Below are 16,719 nucleotides of genomic sequence, written 5' to 3' on the forward strand. Positions count from 1 at the left end.
GTGCAAATGTACCATGCAAGAAAGTGAATTATTAAATTAATTCAAGTTTCTGGGGATTGTTCTGAAGCACTGTGGAACAAGCTTTCATTGAAAGGTGATGTACATTCAGGAAAGGGAATGGTGGCAGGCAGAAGGCATGCTAGTGGACAGAGTGAACAGAAGCTCTTAATTGCTCCCCTGTCAGAGAGAACATGAAAGAAACTCGTTCTAGAATGTCTTTTATCACCTATCCCATAGCCCTGTGCTCCCCTCATGACTGTTTTATAGTCTTAACAAGTATACTTTTCTGAGACACAGTGGAATTGCAACTTGCCCCATGCTTTGCAGCTTTATTTGCAGATGAGTGAGGTTTAGGGAGAGAAGCAACTTTTCTGGGTCTCTTCTCAGTTCTGGGCAAGGATAGAAAGAAAAATGCTTTCTAAGGGTCAGAAGAGTACATTTTATTTCTAGGATCAGCCACATCTCCTGAGAAATTACTCTTCAGACTACAGTAGAGGATCTAGATGTCTAATTCTGTGTACGTAGCTCTGAGAACTTTGCTAAGATATTTCAGTTAGATGTATTTATGTGTTCATCTTGGTACCCACCTGCAGACTCTAAGTGTATAGTTGTGCTCCAGGAGACACCAGGGAATTATCAGTACCTAAGCAGCTTCTACTGTAAGAGTGGTAAATGGACATCAAAGGGGTGCATGATAATTTCTTTAAATAGTTGGGCTGCCCTGAGCATTTAAAATGGTTATGTCACTTGAAGGCTTCAAAAGGGTACTCAGCCATACTAATCAATTTCAACAATATGGGTAGGTTGGGTTTTTATCTTTTTATGACCAGTGGTATTAGTGATTTTTGCCAGTGTGATGGTTCTGCAAAGCTAGCATACTTTCCTGACAACCTCTTTTGCTGGGCTTTGAATAAGGTTTTCTGTTCAATATTTTCTTCAATTCTGTATCGTTGTGTGCATTGCTGATTTCCTCTTGGGTAAGAGGTGCTGGGGCAGTGTTCTGCATCTTGAATCAAGCTGTGTGAAACAAGGAGATTACTAATTGCTAATAAAGATGTAATGATCTCTAGCTCTTTAGTAACGTACTTCTGCAGCTACTTGTATTGCAGCTACTCTCTTTCTCCCAAATACTTTTGTGCTTGAGGCAAGGATTAGCGAGTTATGTTATTTGGCTTGTGTTACACAGACCGGGTTAAGCAGGCTGCTCTGCTTGAGTGGGGTTCTAGTTTTATTAACATCTGCAGCAGTTATTTAAAGTACCATTTATTAAAATCTGAAGGAAAAGTACATCCTAGTTAAATGAGACCAAGGGTTATCTTACAAATCTTAGAAGAGTGCTGTTTTTGTGAATGGTGATGTTTGCCATTCTACACCACAGAGTAGTGTCTTCAGTTAATTCTTGTTTTGAGCCCCAAGCCCTGCAGTAAGAGCAAGTGATAAAGGCAGTGTTTAACATTTCAGAGTTAAATACTGAGTTTAACATTGCCAAGTTTAACATGTCTGTATATTCAAATGTGATTTGTTTTGTCACAGATTCACATTACGGGCAAGGGCAGGGGGGTAGGTTGGAACATCCCTTATTTGAATGGACTCAAGCAAAATGGAGACTACTGTGAGTCCCTGGATGGTGCTTTTACACATGCCTTTTACATGCACATGACGCAGGTGCCTCACTTTTGTCATGACTGTAATCCTGCGGAAACCCCTCCAAAACTAGAAATTTGATGACTACTACCTAAACCTGTTAATAATCATAGAATCATAGCATAGTTAAGGTTGGAAAGGACCTTAAGATCATCTAGTGCCACCCCCTGTCATGGGCAGGGACACCTCACACTAAACGATGTCACCCAAGGCTCTGTCCAACCTGGCCTTGAACACTGCCAGGGATGGAGCATTTATCATTTCTTTGGGCAACCCATTCCAGTGCCTCACCACCCTTACAGTAAAGACCTTCTTCCTTATATCCAATCTAAACTTCCCCTGTTTAAGTTTAAACCCATTGCCCCTTGTCCTATCACTACAGTCCCTAATGATGCTTCTCATAGAAATTAAGGGCTTCCAGCATTGTGATTCTCTTAAGATAGAATGTGTTCACACAGTCTTGGTAGGTGCCCTGGTAACTTGGACTCCTTTTTGTCTGCCCTTTTGCATTACTCTGTGTTCAGGGGCTTTGTACAGTCCTTTAATTATGTTCTTTCGTCTCTGGAATCTCCTAGCTCATTTTTGAGCTACTAGATAATTTCCTCACTTTAATTTAATTTTAAAACCTGCTTCTAAAAATATGGCAAAGTTTTGCAAAAAGTACTTTGGGATGATGAAGGTAATGTTTTTGAAGTGGCCTATGAGTAATGACTTTCTTCTTGTGCTTTATAAAGTTACTAATCCTTGATGTAACAAACACTAGAATTTATCACTGTTACTACTTTTGTGTGATGTGATCTTTTAGTAGTAAATGTACATCTGGAACAACTTGTGCTGTTCTGGTTTCATTCCACATCTGCCTTTAAAATTCCTGAAACACATGCATTTTTACAACACAGTCTGAATAACAGCATTTTCATAATTATGTTCCTTAAAGAACTCAAGTCATACTCTAAAGGCTTTAATCCTGCAATTAAGAGAGAACATAAAGGCTGCATGTTCTAGCATATTTCCTTAGACTTTACATATTCAGTAAGATATTTTCCACTTTATTGACTTATTGGTAACCCTACATTAAAAAGAAGTCGTATTATCTGTGAATATTACAGAGCACTAGGACTAAATTCACATTTGGCAAATAATAAATGGAATGTCTGCAAATTTTATACATGTGCCATTCCACAATTAGTGTAGACTGGATCTGGGTCTCTTTTCTGACACTGAAGTTCAACCACTAGATGACATGTCAAATTCCCTGAATTCCACATACAGATGAAAATATGTAGGTCCTACTGCTAATCTTTTCCAAGCTCCAAAAGAACAGGATCTGGCAGATTTTGCTTCTTAGTTCCCATCTTCTCAGAGCTGTGGAAGAGTAACTGTGGAGCAGTTTTCAAAAAAAATAGTGATTATTTGCCAAAAGGAATGCGGCATATAGGGAAGTTTGTTAAATATTAGAATTCTACTTTTGCTGTAATTAAGAAGAACTTTAATTCAGGTAGGTCCAGTTTATTTCAGATCATTCTCCAACTATGAGAGCTATGAGAGTGTCTGTTTATATCACATGAATCTCACTCACAAAAAGACCATGCTGGAATGAGTTGCAGTTTTCGGGCCAGGAGTTAGTCTAACTTTTAAGCATCTGACATTGTTAATAGAGCCTTTTTGTGTGCCAGCCTTAGCCTGCTGACGGTGCTTCTGTTCCTGCCAGGTGAGCTGGCCAGGAGGAAAACTTAAGCATTAGTGTGTCTGAGAGTCAACATGTACGGACATGTTGCAAATGCCTCAAGCCCAGGTTAATCTTCAGTCAGAGCTTAGACATCTGAAAGCTCAGCTGTAGACAATGAAGCTCACAGAAATTGAGGTTTCTGGTTTTCTACTCAGAAATGGCTTAGAGTTATGCCTTTTCTCCCTTGTCAGTTAACAGTTCTTACAGATTACAAGTCATATGCCAGAAAGCAGTTATGTGAAGTTCTTGTGAAAATAACAGTGCTATCCTTAATGTGTGCTTGATTCTTCAGTGGTGGTAAACAGCTGCAGCTGGAAGATGGCAGCCTCGGTCAGTCCTCTTTTAGGGGACAGATTTTGCCATTTGAGATACTCACTGTGGGAATAGATGCGCTAGGAATTAAGGTTGTAACAGTTTCACTGATTGCACTGAATTTTCCTTATTTGCGTATTGTTTTGGTTGTTCTTTTTAAGTTGAATTAATTTTTCATGTTTACAAATGCCCTCAATTGTATACATTGATCTAAAATGTGTTTGTCTGAGAAGATACAAACAGCAGTGAATGGTTGCATGCACTGGCCATAAAATATGTGACCATGCATACAGCCATAATGCAAATGGAGAATGAATGTGTCAACACCAGGTTATAAATAATATCATTCATTTATCCACCTCTGTATTCCCTTGAGTCCAGTCTAGTTATAGTCATAAACTGTAGCTTAGAGCTGTTTTCTACACAAATAATGTATCATAGCTCATTGATGCCTGATGTTAATGTCAGCACAGGGAGAAGAACAGATGCAACAGTTAAAGCTACATTCCTTGAAAATATTTCAAAAATTAGATCTAAATGAGAAAGTGCTGGTGACTGAAATATTCTCAGGGAAGGGAGCTCTCTTCATTAAACTGTTCTCTGGGAGATAAAGCTTGTTGCCGATCCAATAAATCAGATGTGGCTTTCCTTGTACCGTAAAGCATTTTTTGTGATCATCACGTTTTCATATCCATCACAAAGCCTTTGAACCTGCACCCTGTAATATGGGTTGGAGTGAGACTGGAAATCTGATTCTTCCAGGACTAGTGATAAGATATCCAATTGTGTCAGACTTACTTTGAGAATTTCTCTGCAAACTTATAGTCCCAAGATATTGTTTATCTAAAAAAAATCAAAGTTATTAATTATCTGCAAAAGCTACCATTTCTGTATATTTGCTGTATACCTAATGAATCTTTTAATGAAAAGCACTTCCACTTTTTACACATGTACCTATTTTCCCCCCAGACATGCAGAGCAATTAGAACAGAATGTGGGTTAACCCAGCCCCGGGTCTGAATTTCATCACTAGAAGGCCTTTTGACCAATACAAGTTTAAAGTAAAAGCCTTGTGAACATAGATTTGGTATGATATGTTCAATAGCTGTTTGAACATCCTTATATTGTAAAAAGGGGATACATGCATAGCCATGTGGTATCTGGTTTCATATGGTATGAAAATAAGCTTTGCTCAGTGAACCACTGTTCTTTCATACCAGCTCAGAAACCAACCAACTGGAATTTTACAATTGTCCCAGACTGTGGCAGAGGGGATGGAACTAGATGATCTTTAAGGTCACTTCCAACCCAAACCATTCTATGATAATGAATCTTTTAGTCCTAAGTAATATTCACATGAAAAGCTATAGCAGCTGTGGTGAGAAATCCCGGGGGCTGAGCTTGATGGCTGTCTCTTGAGAGCTCAAAGTGTGGAGAAAGATGGTAATGGAGTCTTCATCTTTTCTTGGAGTGCAGTGCTTGCCACTCGAAAGCATTTGTCAGGTTACAGTAAAGACATAATGAGAATTAAAATTGATAAGCCAAACTATATGGAAGCTTCTGGTCACTTCAGCGTTAAGTCCAGTCGGTCACATCTTTGGGTGCAGAGTGAGGTCTGTGCATCTTAAACTGGAGTCCACATTAGAGCTCAATGTTGTACAGGTCTGGGGAACTCTAGGGTGCATTCTTCATACTGTGTTCAGGGTTAACATGCCCATCTTTGCATCTCTCTGCAGAGTATGAGCCAGCCTTACTCACCATCTGAAGGGAGGGGAGCAGGCTCATGGCCTTCTCTCCTTTGCTCCTCATCATGATGCAGTGTGTGGCCTGCCCTAACTACTCAGCAGGCCTATGTTGCAACCTTTGTGTCATTGTTTTATTTCCCCAGTGATATTCTTCCATCTGAGTAGCTTTACTTTCTGGGAAGTTTCTCAAAAACCAAATTTTTACTGTGACTGAAAGTTATTTGCAGTGAAAACTATATACTCTATATCTTAAAATGACAGAGAAATGAGTTCATGTCCTCTCTTTTTTTTTTTAATAGCAAACATGCTGTCGTTTATGCACAGTCAGTGTTTGAATAGCAGAGTGGATACTGGGAGGTGTTTTATTTTTGCAGCTACAATATCAACTGAGTTCATAATAACTGGTTGTACTTCTTAACATTTGACCTTTCACAGATGAAACCTCTATTAACACTTCTCAGTTTGGAGTTCTGGCAGTCTAAAAACTGACCTTTATTCTGCTGGTGTCTTAGGCAGGGTTTATCACTCTGACAGAACCTAATTAAAATAGAAAAAAAAGGATGATCAGTGAGTGATGTCTGTGTGAAACAGAAAACTAGAGTAAGAGCTTTTATTGGCCACAATTCATCTATAACTAATTGCTGCTCTTCCCTTTTCTTCAGTGATGGAGGGAACTTTATTCTGCCAGCCATTATTCCTTCTCAATGAGCTGGGATAATCTTCTTAATCCCTTGGAAAGGTTTCTTTGTAAGATGTTTGTTCTGAACCTTCGATCACTGTTCACGTAGGACGAGGTTCTGTCATGCTTTTTCCTGACAAATAGTAGCTCCCTCTGTTAAAAATGCAATCATGAGTAAGGACAGGAATGAAGAGAAGTAGGCTGTATGATGGATCCCTAACCGATGAATCCAGCTATGTGAATTTTCACCTGCAGTTATTTTTTTTCATGAGCAGTGACTTAAACTTCTTATTTTATTGTCAAATCCTTCCAGTTGCCTAGAGGAGCACTAAGGCCTGTGGTCTGTTTTTTGGTAAAATGGAGGAAGGCAAAAGCCTGCAAACTATGCAGCTTTATTTGTGTTCTTCTTCACAAGTTCAGCTCCTACCGTTGGAAACAGGAGCTTGATGGCCATCCCCATGCCATTGGCATCAAAAATTCAGCGAGCTCTTTCAACTCCTAGTCTCAGTAATCATGATTAGCACCAGAAACTTATATAATCAGTTGAACAAAGGACTGCCATCCCTGCCTTTGATACTTTAATAATCCTCAAACTGCAGCAAAGTAAATACTATCCAAAGAGCCAAATTAGACAGACTTATCTCCTAATGTCAGAATAGTTCTTATATTAGCTTATGCCAGAGCGTTAATGCTAGGAAGAAATTCTCTGTGCTTTGTATCTGAGATTACCTGTTAAGGTCTCTTCCTTAACAGAGTGAAGAAGGTCTAGTGTATTACCTGTTTCTTATTTTCTAAGGTTCATGGTGACTCTCCACCCTTCTTATTTCTGGATTGTTTTGTTTACGTTGTCTGTTTGTGATATTAAAATTTTTGGATTCTCATAAGTTTCTGTATTTCTGTCTTCAGAGGTAGGTTTATTAAGTGACAGATGTTTCAGGTCCAGCCTGTTATTTTCAAATGGAGCAAGGTTGACCTTGAATCATTATCTTTACTTCACTTGTTACACTATTTCTGTTCTCATAAACCATCTTGGAGAGATTGTATATCATAGTGTTCCCTGCAAGTTCCTGAAGAACAGCAGTAATATCAGCTCCACACAGTATTGAACCTTTTTGTGCTGAACCTACATCATATTAAGGTATAAGAACAATAAAGAGGACACAAGGAAGCAAGGATCTTTCAACGCTTCAGTTCTTTAAAGAATCATTCTGACAATAAAAATATTATTTAACCAATTCTGCAGTAAAAACCATGGATGTATCTTAGTAGGTGTGGCTTCAAAAAGGAGATGCAATAGAGTATCAGCTTCAGTCATTTGAATCTATGCAGACACCAAAACTGAGGATGTCTAAGAACAAATCCCTGGTGTCTCTCAAAGGGTTAGTTTGTAAAGTAAAGGCACTTACATATAAAAAGATTAGATTATTTTAACTACACATTTCATTCAGTTTGTCATACAACATGGATTCTTAGTTATAGTGTTAAACTTTACCCTTCTTATTATTGGCCACAATAGCAGTTGTGTCCTAAAGTATCTGTAATTACAGATCCTAATAGCACATACTTTATAGTATAGTCGCATATATGTAAGCTTCTTCTCTTTATTTTAAAATGTATTTTATGAGGTTGTCTATCAACTAATATATGAGAGGGGTGCTGGATTACTCACTGTTGGTACACAGAAGCTACATTGTTGAAGATTCTTTTTCAGTACAATAAGATAACTCTTCTTTACTGTGAAGAAGCCTCTTAAGTCTCTTGAAGGAGAGTTACGTATTCAGGCAGCTGTGTTCCTGGATTTGAATAATTACATCTTTTGCAAAGTACGTCTTGTCAAGAAACCTGACCCAGTATCAATTAAAAACTCAAGAACAGGGGAACTGAGGGGTTTGAAATTGGCTGTGGTTATTTCAGTGCATTTTGAACAAGTCCTTTTCATGTAAGTAATCTAACCCTTTCCTATGTTACTGATTTTAGCTGATGAAGGAGTTTCCTCTGCTCAGCATGTTCAACATCCATGAAAACCTGCTAGAGGCTTTGTTGGAACTGCAAGCATATGCAGATGTCCAGGCAGTTTTAGCAAAGTATGATGGTAAGTTCATATATATTTATATTTTCTCTATATGGTAAGCACAGAAGCAATGTTTCCAAGTCAAACTCTTGATCACAAGCTTCATGGATGCTTTTACACAGTCTTTACTCAAAAAATTAAATATTATGTATTTTTTTCTGGCAGACCATGCATAATTCATCGTACAGCATAATGGAACTCACTAGCAGCTCTTCAATGCTCTTTGCTTTCTGTTGATGTTTAAAAGTTCTGTTAGGTTCTGCAGACTTTTTATTGCATGCTGTTCAAACCTTGTCTGAAGTAAGGATTATCAGTTCCCTTGTGGACTTTGACATGAATGTTGACTTACTAGCATACAAGTGTTTTACAGATGTTAATTGATTTAACTTTACAGCAGGCTAGTGAGTAGCAGACTTAATGTCTTATGGGAAAACTTGGAAAGCTCAGAAGATTAGATGAACTTTTTGCATTAATTTTCAGCATTTTTCAGTAAACATTGGTTTATGCAACATTACATCACTTTTTATGTTCAAATCACATTTCCTGCTGCCTTCAGTTCTACCCCTTTGAACTTGAATTCCTGACACCAGGGTCTCAAACAGAGAAAGGACGGCATAAGAAATGCCAACTGGCATACTTCATTTAGTTTAAATTAAATGGGTTTTCTTGGTATTACGTAGAAACTTTTGATAGAAACAGGAATATAATCCAGTTCTCTTGAGCAGCATTCATCAACTTGCATACTTTTCTGCCTCTCCTACCTACCTGTCCCAGTCTTCAGGGCAGTGATGGTCATGGTACATCTCTTCATCCACTTTCCAACTCCTGTCTTACTAGACATTTTTTCCATCTACTCTTTTCTCTGTGGCTTCTGCCTCCTCTTCATTTAATTTTTCCTTCTGCATTGCCTGGGTGCCAAAAAACTGAACAGTTAGAGCTTGTTATCAACCCCAGTACTTGGCCCCATATTGTCACATGGAACAGTGGCAAGGGGATGGCGCAGAAGTTTATTGGGGTGCTGACCCCTGTGTACTTAACGAGCAAAGAATCTTTGGAGGGTATACCAAAAAAATTGCAGAAGCTTTTAATGAGTATGTACTAACTACTTTCTTCTAACATATTAGGAAAAAAAGATAAACTTTGATGAGGCTAGCAAGAAATCATTGGCTTGATACTAACAATCATACTGCTGAATTTCAGACCCTGGCAGCAGACTGTAGCAGAGCTGAAGTTGTTTAGCACAAGATAAATAAGCAGCTGATTACAGGCAACTGTAGTCACTGCAACAGTCCAGCCTACAATGTTTTAAACTCTTTCTGGAATCATTCTAAGCAGAGATAAAAATGTCACCCAGGCCCTTGAGTACTGCCATGCAGTAGCAGTAATGACTCTGGGAGAGATCTTGGAGATTCTTTGTCTGGTTGAAGCAAAGTGGTTGAAGTTAAAGTGGTGACATCAGAGCCTTTCTTGTAGCATCTTGTGTTTCAGTATTCCTGTGACACAGGTGTAGATCCCCATGAACTTTATTTTGGCTCATTAAGACACAAGTAAAGAGAAATGCCCATTTTTTTGCTCCAGGCACCACAGGATCTTGGCACCTTCTAGTCTGTAATGTAGTTATGAGATAATAGTCATGGGAGATAACAGAACTGTGACAGAACAGGGAGTTAAGCCATGCCCTCCCAAGCCTTAAGCTAAACTCCTGTTCCAGCTCTACTTATACATATTAAAGCACTGATACGTAGTTTTAAACAATACCATGGTGGCACTTGGTGTCATGGAAGTTGCTAAAACTTGAAGGCATGTTTTGTTTTCTTAAAAGCATCTGATGGAATCAAAACGAAGGTCATGAATACAACAAATGAGGCTTTTCAAAATAAAACTCTTCTGACTTTGAACCTCAGTTTCAACTCATGCTTTGTCATGTAGAAGCAAAGGTGTGTGCATACACTAGGTGTATACAAGGACTCAGCAAACAGTCTTAACCAGTATAACCCTTATAGTTCATGAGTCTCAGAAGGCCCATCTCAGGGAGTCTCAGCTCATTTTAGAACTCATCAGCTTCATGTGTTGTAAGATTTATTAGAATATAAAACAATGAACTCATTTATACTTTCCTATCTGCTGTTTCTTTTGGTCCCCCTCCACTGCCTTTTTTTGACTAAGACCAAACCTGATTTATTGTATTTTGATAACATATGAACAAATTATTTCCTTGAGCAGTCTGCCCCCACCCTGGGCTAGAAAGTTGGATCACATTATGTGAAACTTCAACCTCTGCAGGCAGACACACTGCTTTACCAAAAGCCATGTGTTAAATTGTTTATATTATGTACCTGGCAACAGAGCTGATGTCCATACTCATTATTCATGGAAAAAGGGCCTCATTAGTGGGACGGCATGCACTGTTGCTGAGCTACATCATTATGGTTTCAGAGTTCAGTGTCTGTCAATAGAGTGTAGATGACCTCAATACTGTTGGAATTCTGAAAAGATTTTTGGCTCTGATTTAACACATATCCACGTTATTTATAGCAGAAATAGTTATGGCTGCTAAATAGACTGTTCTTGATGGAATAAGCTTCTGGTATTCATAGTAGATAAAGTTTCTCTGCTCCTCTATCCTTGCTTTTTAAACAGATTGTTTTCCAGGGGAGTAGGTCTACTTGTTGTGATGCTTAGAGCAAATGATTTGTGAATTTCCTTGGGCAGCCAGTTGCTTTGATTGTTATTATCTGTAACCTGGGCACTGTGAAAACTCGGACCTTTCTGGAACTGAAAGTCAGATTTAAAAAAAAATGGATGCCTGTGTATTTAGTCATAGTGATGCAATGGTTCCTCCCTGAACCCGTTCTTCCTTTCCTTTTTTTTAAATGACAGTGTTTTCCAGTGAGACTGTAAGCCTTCTGGTTTGCAGGAAGAACACCTTATAGAGATTGCCGTTTCACTTACACCCTTGCAAAGAAGGATGAAGATTATATCACCATGTAGACAGAGTGCCAAATCCAGAATTCACTTGAGAAGATAATTTAGACGAAAAGATACATAGAAAGAAGATGGGGTTTAAATGCAAAAGGTCTCGTTTTGCTTTAGGCTCTGACACTTTTTTATTTGGTAACAGCTTACTTCAAAGAATCCTGCTTTAAATTAGTATCAAATCAAAATGTAGGCCTTTGGAAAAACACTTTAGAAACAGAGTCTTCTTTGTCTTGGAATACTTTCAGTTTAGTGGAATCCAAACAGTTCATGTTGAGAAATTGGTTCACTAAAATGTAGCATATTCAAGACTACTCTCCTATCTCCAGTCCTCCTCTGTCCAAGTTCTTCATGTCCTTACATACTTATAAAATGTGTAAATTCTATTTACATTGAACTTGAAGGTATTCCTTTTGTAGATGGTTGCAGATTGATGAACTAACTGCATAGAAACTTCAATTACATAAGCTATGGTCTCCAGGGGTTTTGTGTGTATGTATGTATTTAAGATCACGGCTCCACTCAGTCAGTTTCATTGCTTGTAATGATTATGTTTTATGTTTTTGAGAAGATGTGCTACCTGGTGGACCCAACTGAGTAGGTGTCTTAAGTGCAAAAGGGGTTTCCTTCTGAGTTAAAGATGTAGCAAGTGGCAGGATGGAAGCAACCATTGCCTTATGCATACTATTTTATAATTTTTTGTTTCTTTGAAAGTGAGGCCTTAAGAGAAAGTTTAGCTAAGGTTATACCAAAGTCTAGTCTACCTTCTCCAAGAGATGCAAATCAAGTAAAAGCTCCACTTTGTGTAACAGCAATACCAGGAGATTCATTTGTCCTTTTTTTTTTTGTTTGTTTTCATTGCATCTTTTTCGGCTTCCGCTTCTAAGAACTCAGCTCTTTCCCTCTTGTCAAAATCACTTGTCACTTCAACTAGGTCTCTGCATCAACTAGGTGTCTGTTCATACCATCTGGTCTGGTTTTTTGCCATACTATTCTGTGGGGTTTTTGGTTTTTCCTGCTTGTGAAAAAGCACAGAAAGTCTAAACTAATTATACTAATCTTCCTCTTTCTAATCTCCTGTAGAAGAAATTATTCCTTCCCCTCTATATGCATTTAGAATTGAAATCTGTTGAATCAAAGGGGCTGACATCTGCTTGGTCACTGAGATAAGCACCTCAGCAAGAGCCGCATATGAAGTGTTTACAACCAGCAGTGACCATAGAGTTCTTTCTATAACTTAAGAGTTTTAAGTTTTCCTTGTGGTCATGGCAAAATAAACACTTTTTGTTTGTACTGAAATGTTCTCCCTGTCCTATCAGGGGACCAAAATCCAGGCCCTAACATACATAGATATGTATTTGTGTTTGTTTTGGGGTGTTTCCCACCACTGAGGAAGAATGTCAAAATGCAGAGAATCAGAACTGCTTAATTTTGCAAGCACAAAGCAAACATTAGATTACTGTGTTCATAGTTTTGCTCCCTCCAGCATGGTTTCTACCACATTTTGTGGAAAAATGCAGTGACTATTCTCATGGGACATAATACTACACAATACTAGATCTTTTTGACAAAGTGTTTTTCCCCCGATGTTCCATTCATACTTTCTTTTTTTTAATTCTATCCCATTGCTCTTGCTTTTTGACTATTTGTATCATCTTAGTTCACTTTTTTTTCTTAGTATTTGTGTCCTCATAGATGACTGCATCTCTCTTCTGTCATCACTGATCTAGCCTATACATACTTCTTTGCTGGAGCACTCAATCTTTCCCATAAGCAATTTTTCTACCACCTGTGCAAGAGTGGATAATCTGGCCTGCGAGTGCAGAGAACTGGGAGAGTTCTGTGCTGACAGAGCAAGTGTTGGCCTGTAACTTGTTTGTCTACAGAAAGGCTGAAGGAGATAAACTCAGAGCTGGGGTTCACCCTCAAGTCACAGCACAATATTAAGTCCTGTATTCCACCGTTTTCTGTTTCACATCTTCACAGAGCTTAGTCCAGTGTGTTGATATACTTTCAATTACATATTTGGAAATATATGAATGATTCCAGCAGCTTAATGTAGTCTCTATTGCTATGGAGAAGAACTAGCAGTTCTTGCTGTGCAAATTATGGCCTCGTAAGTACAGCAGATTTCAGCAAATATTTAAGTTCTGTTAATGCTTATAAAACTGTTCACCTATCTAAAGTTAAGCCCATAGAAATAGGTATTGTTGTCTTAGGAATATCGTACACTTTGGGGTCAAATTTAGGAATAATTTCTGATTAGTGACTTAGATTTTGCATTTATTAATGTCTAACGCAATTGCAACATGCCTGTCTTCACATTTGGGGTCTTCTGATGGCTTGGATAGGGAGTGTTACACCAGTCTATATTCAGATTCATAATTTCTTGATTTAGTTGCTATTTTATACGAACGGTAGATCCCATGACCTATTTGGATGATATATTGCATATTGTGGATATCTTGGATCAGAGAAGTAGCAATATTATGGTTGAAAGTCTGTATCCGTAGCATCTTTCCATGAGTTCACTCTCATAAGAAACTGCTTTATGAAGCAAATGACAGTAACAATTAACTTTCCCAGCCCTCCCCATAGCTGACCGGGGCTACTCAAAAGAAAATGTTAGTAAATTGAGCCTAGACTATTTTATATACTGTTAAAGATACAAGCAGTACCTTTAAGTAAGGAAAGAGAGCCTTTTTTAGATTGACACATCAGTTCTTATTAGGCAAAAATGTCCAAAGGATTTGACAACAGAATAGCAGTCACATCTTTCAGCACATTGTGAGAGCCCACAAGTAATCACAGGAGGTTGGGAAACAGTATATGTGAAGATATTTTGCCAGATGGCTCACAGAGTCGGACACAGTCATTTATGAAAAACTTCACTTTGGTTCCTGACAGAGGACCTCTTCTAGGGCTAGTTTAGGCTTGATTCCCTTGCTAAATGCAAGTTGTAAACCAAAAATAATTGATTCATGCTTTTCTCTAAATATGAGGGTCCAGTTTTTGGAGATGAAGCCTAAATTATATGAGGATTTTGAAGTACTGAGTGGTCAGACCAGACTATAGCTGAACTAAATTCTTATGGGCTAATATGGAGCAAATAAAAAGCAAAACACTTTAGGAGGGAAGCGGGCATGGACCTACTGAGGGCTATCTCCATAGTAATTTAAACGTTGCCATTTGTATGTATTTTTTCCATTTCTGAGGGACTGTAGACATTAGGAGCATAGTACTGGAAGAGGCCTCCTGGGTAAGTAAGGTCCCTTGTATTTGCATTCACTATATGATACTACCCCTTCCATGAGCTGAGCAAGCTCCATTCTAGAATAAGCTATTTTGTTTGCCCCCACTATTCTACCCGGAAATCTGCCTCAAAAATTCCCTTCTCAAAAACCTTTTTATCTCCAGCCTAAATTCTGAAGTTTTTACATATGCCAACATTATCCTTTACCTAAGCAACACTTCTCATTTCCTTGTGTTCCTTGTGGGTATGCCTAGGGAACAGTTGTATCTTCTCTCAGACATTATTTCATTATTTCAATCCAGTCTTTTTGTTTACTTTTGTTCTTGACCATGGGTGATTGTATTTGAACACAACATTCCTTGAGAAACCCTATTTCTTCTGCAGGAATGACTCATGTGGTGTTCCTGAGCCTTATCTCACCTCACCACATTGCCTTTCCTTACAGATGCCTGCAGTTCATTGTGGATCATCCTGCAATCTATATGCGTAGATGTTTCCAGCTCAGGAGCACTTACTACCTACTAGAAGATATTGTTCTGTGATAGGGTGTTCTGATTTAATATACTTAACCCTGTATCAAGCTCAGTTCCCACTGTATGATATCTAAATCTCTTAGCCAGTAATTGTACTCATACTCACAACTTGAGTCCATACAACTTCCACTGAACATTCTCCATTCAAGTTTCAGTGATCTGATGCAGAAACTAGCTTTTATACATGCGATTAGAAGGGTTTTGTGTGTTGAGTGGTCTCATTGTTTAACCTCATGGATTGTGTATTGTGGCTGAATTGTGATTTTCTTGCTGTCATTCTCACTTTTACTGGCATACCTGCTTTCATTGATGAAATCGAGCAAGCAGCTTTCATTGGCATAGGGAATCCTCTGCTACATCGGTTCATACTGCAGACCTCTTGATTCCTCCTAGTTTTCAGCTCCTTCTAACATAGAAAAGTGCAGTGGTTCTCTTGCTGCATTATTTGAGGAAGTCCAGGCAAACATTCTCTTGGTCCTTTTTTAATATGTGGAGTTTGTCTATGAAAAATGTATTTCATAGAATCATAGAATCATTTCCAAGGACTGCTAGGAAGATCTCTTGTTCTGTGCAAAATGTTGTGAAGGTCAGATCCTAAACCAACATTGCTAGGTTTGAACTGATGGAGAGGAAAATATTTCGTGTAAGGTAATTGTGGCTTGATGGCCCAGAGAAACACTTACAGGTAAGAGGAAAATAAAGTATTCTATAAACCAATTGAAAACCTTAAAAATGACAGCACATCTTTGGTTTTCTTTGGGTTTTGGGTTTTTATTTTTTTTCCTTTTTTCTTTTCCATTCCTCTACATTTCATTCCATTTATGATTTGATTAATAAGTTTTGTACTGAAAGGCAGAGACCAGTATGTTCTGCAAAGTCGTTTCTGTTTACTGAAAATGGCTTTTAACTCCTAATGTTAAAGAAAACCTGGTATAAGCAGAATTATTGAAGATGCTTATAACTATTTTCTCCTCCTGTCATTGAAGATGTGCTCACATCTGTGTCTGTAGCTAGCTGCTATTAGGGGAGTAATTAACATATCTGTCATCCAGACTGCTTGGCATGCTGTTGATTTTAATTACTTTAGTCACTACAATTACATACTCCAGTGAAATTATAATTGGAATATATGGTAGGGGAGCATCCCACAAGATCTTTGCATCTCATACTTGAAGTGCAAGTGCATAAAAAGACAATAGAGAGGATTTAACAGGTAGCATTTTCAAAGTGCCTCAGTCATTCTGGCAAAGTTTCCTGTCTAATAGAACAATGTTCTGCTTGGTTGTTTGTTAATAAGTGAAGGATGGTGACTACTGAGATAGGATTTCCTTGTCCTCTTTAACTGCTTTTTGGAGCCCTGTCTTTTAAGGCATTAGGGTTCAGTAAATAACAAGGTTCCCTTAACCCTAAAGTTATCAAGCTCCATGATAATTTCATCTTTCTAATCAACACTAATGACAAACTGAGGGCTAAATAGTTTCTTGGAAGAATAGTCAGATTAGCTGCTCCTCAGTTTTACACTGGGCCTACTCCAGTGCCTTGTGTATATTTGCTATTTACTATAGGAAGCTATAATATTGCAGTGTGCAGAAGTGTTTGCAGAATCCAGCCTTTAGTGAGGGTTGGTTTGGGGGATTTTTTTTGTTTGGTTTTTATTTAGCTCTAATCTTTAACTTTTTCATGCTGGAATATTTCAGTCACTATACAATAATGTGTCTGCTGAGTAGATGACTAGTGTGAAGTTAATTCTCTGTAACAGTGGGAACAAATGTATACT

General features: G+C 38.2%; 1 protein-coding gene across 3 annotated transcripts in view; it reads left to right on the forward strand.

The window, feature by feature from the left end:
- ST7 (suppression of tumorigenicity 7) overlaps positions 1-16,719 on the forward strand; it is a 149,498-nt gene that overhangs the window by 104,786 nt on the left and 27,993 nt on the right. For all 3 annotated transcript variants that reach the window (XR_008972507.1, XM_057412157.1, XM_057412158.1), the window contains exon 9: positions 8,087-8,201. Coding sequence is in view for 2 of the 3 variants with exons in the window: in XM_057412157.1 (XP_057268140.1) it covers positions 8,087-8,201 (115 nt within the window). In the remaining variant the exon portion in view is untranslated. The remainder of the gene's footprint in view (positions 1-8,086; positions 8,202-16,719) is intronic.

The sequence above is a fragment of the Pezoporus wallicus genome, unplaced genomic scaffold (assembly GCF_028554395.1).
Source record: "Pezoporus wallicus isolate ANWC-B61680 ecotype Strahan unplaced genomic scaffold, APGP_CSIRO_Pwel_v1 contig_3858, whole genome shotgun sequence".
In the NCBI taxonomy this organism is placed as follows: Eukaryota; Metazoa; Chordata; class Aves; order Psittaciformes; family Psittacidae; genus Pezoporus; species Pezoporus wallicus.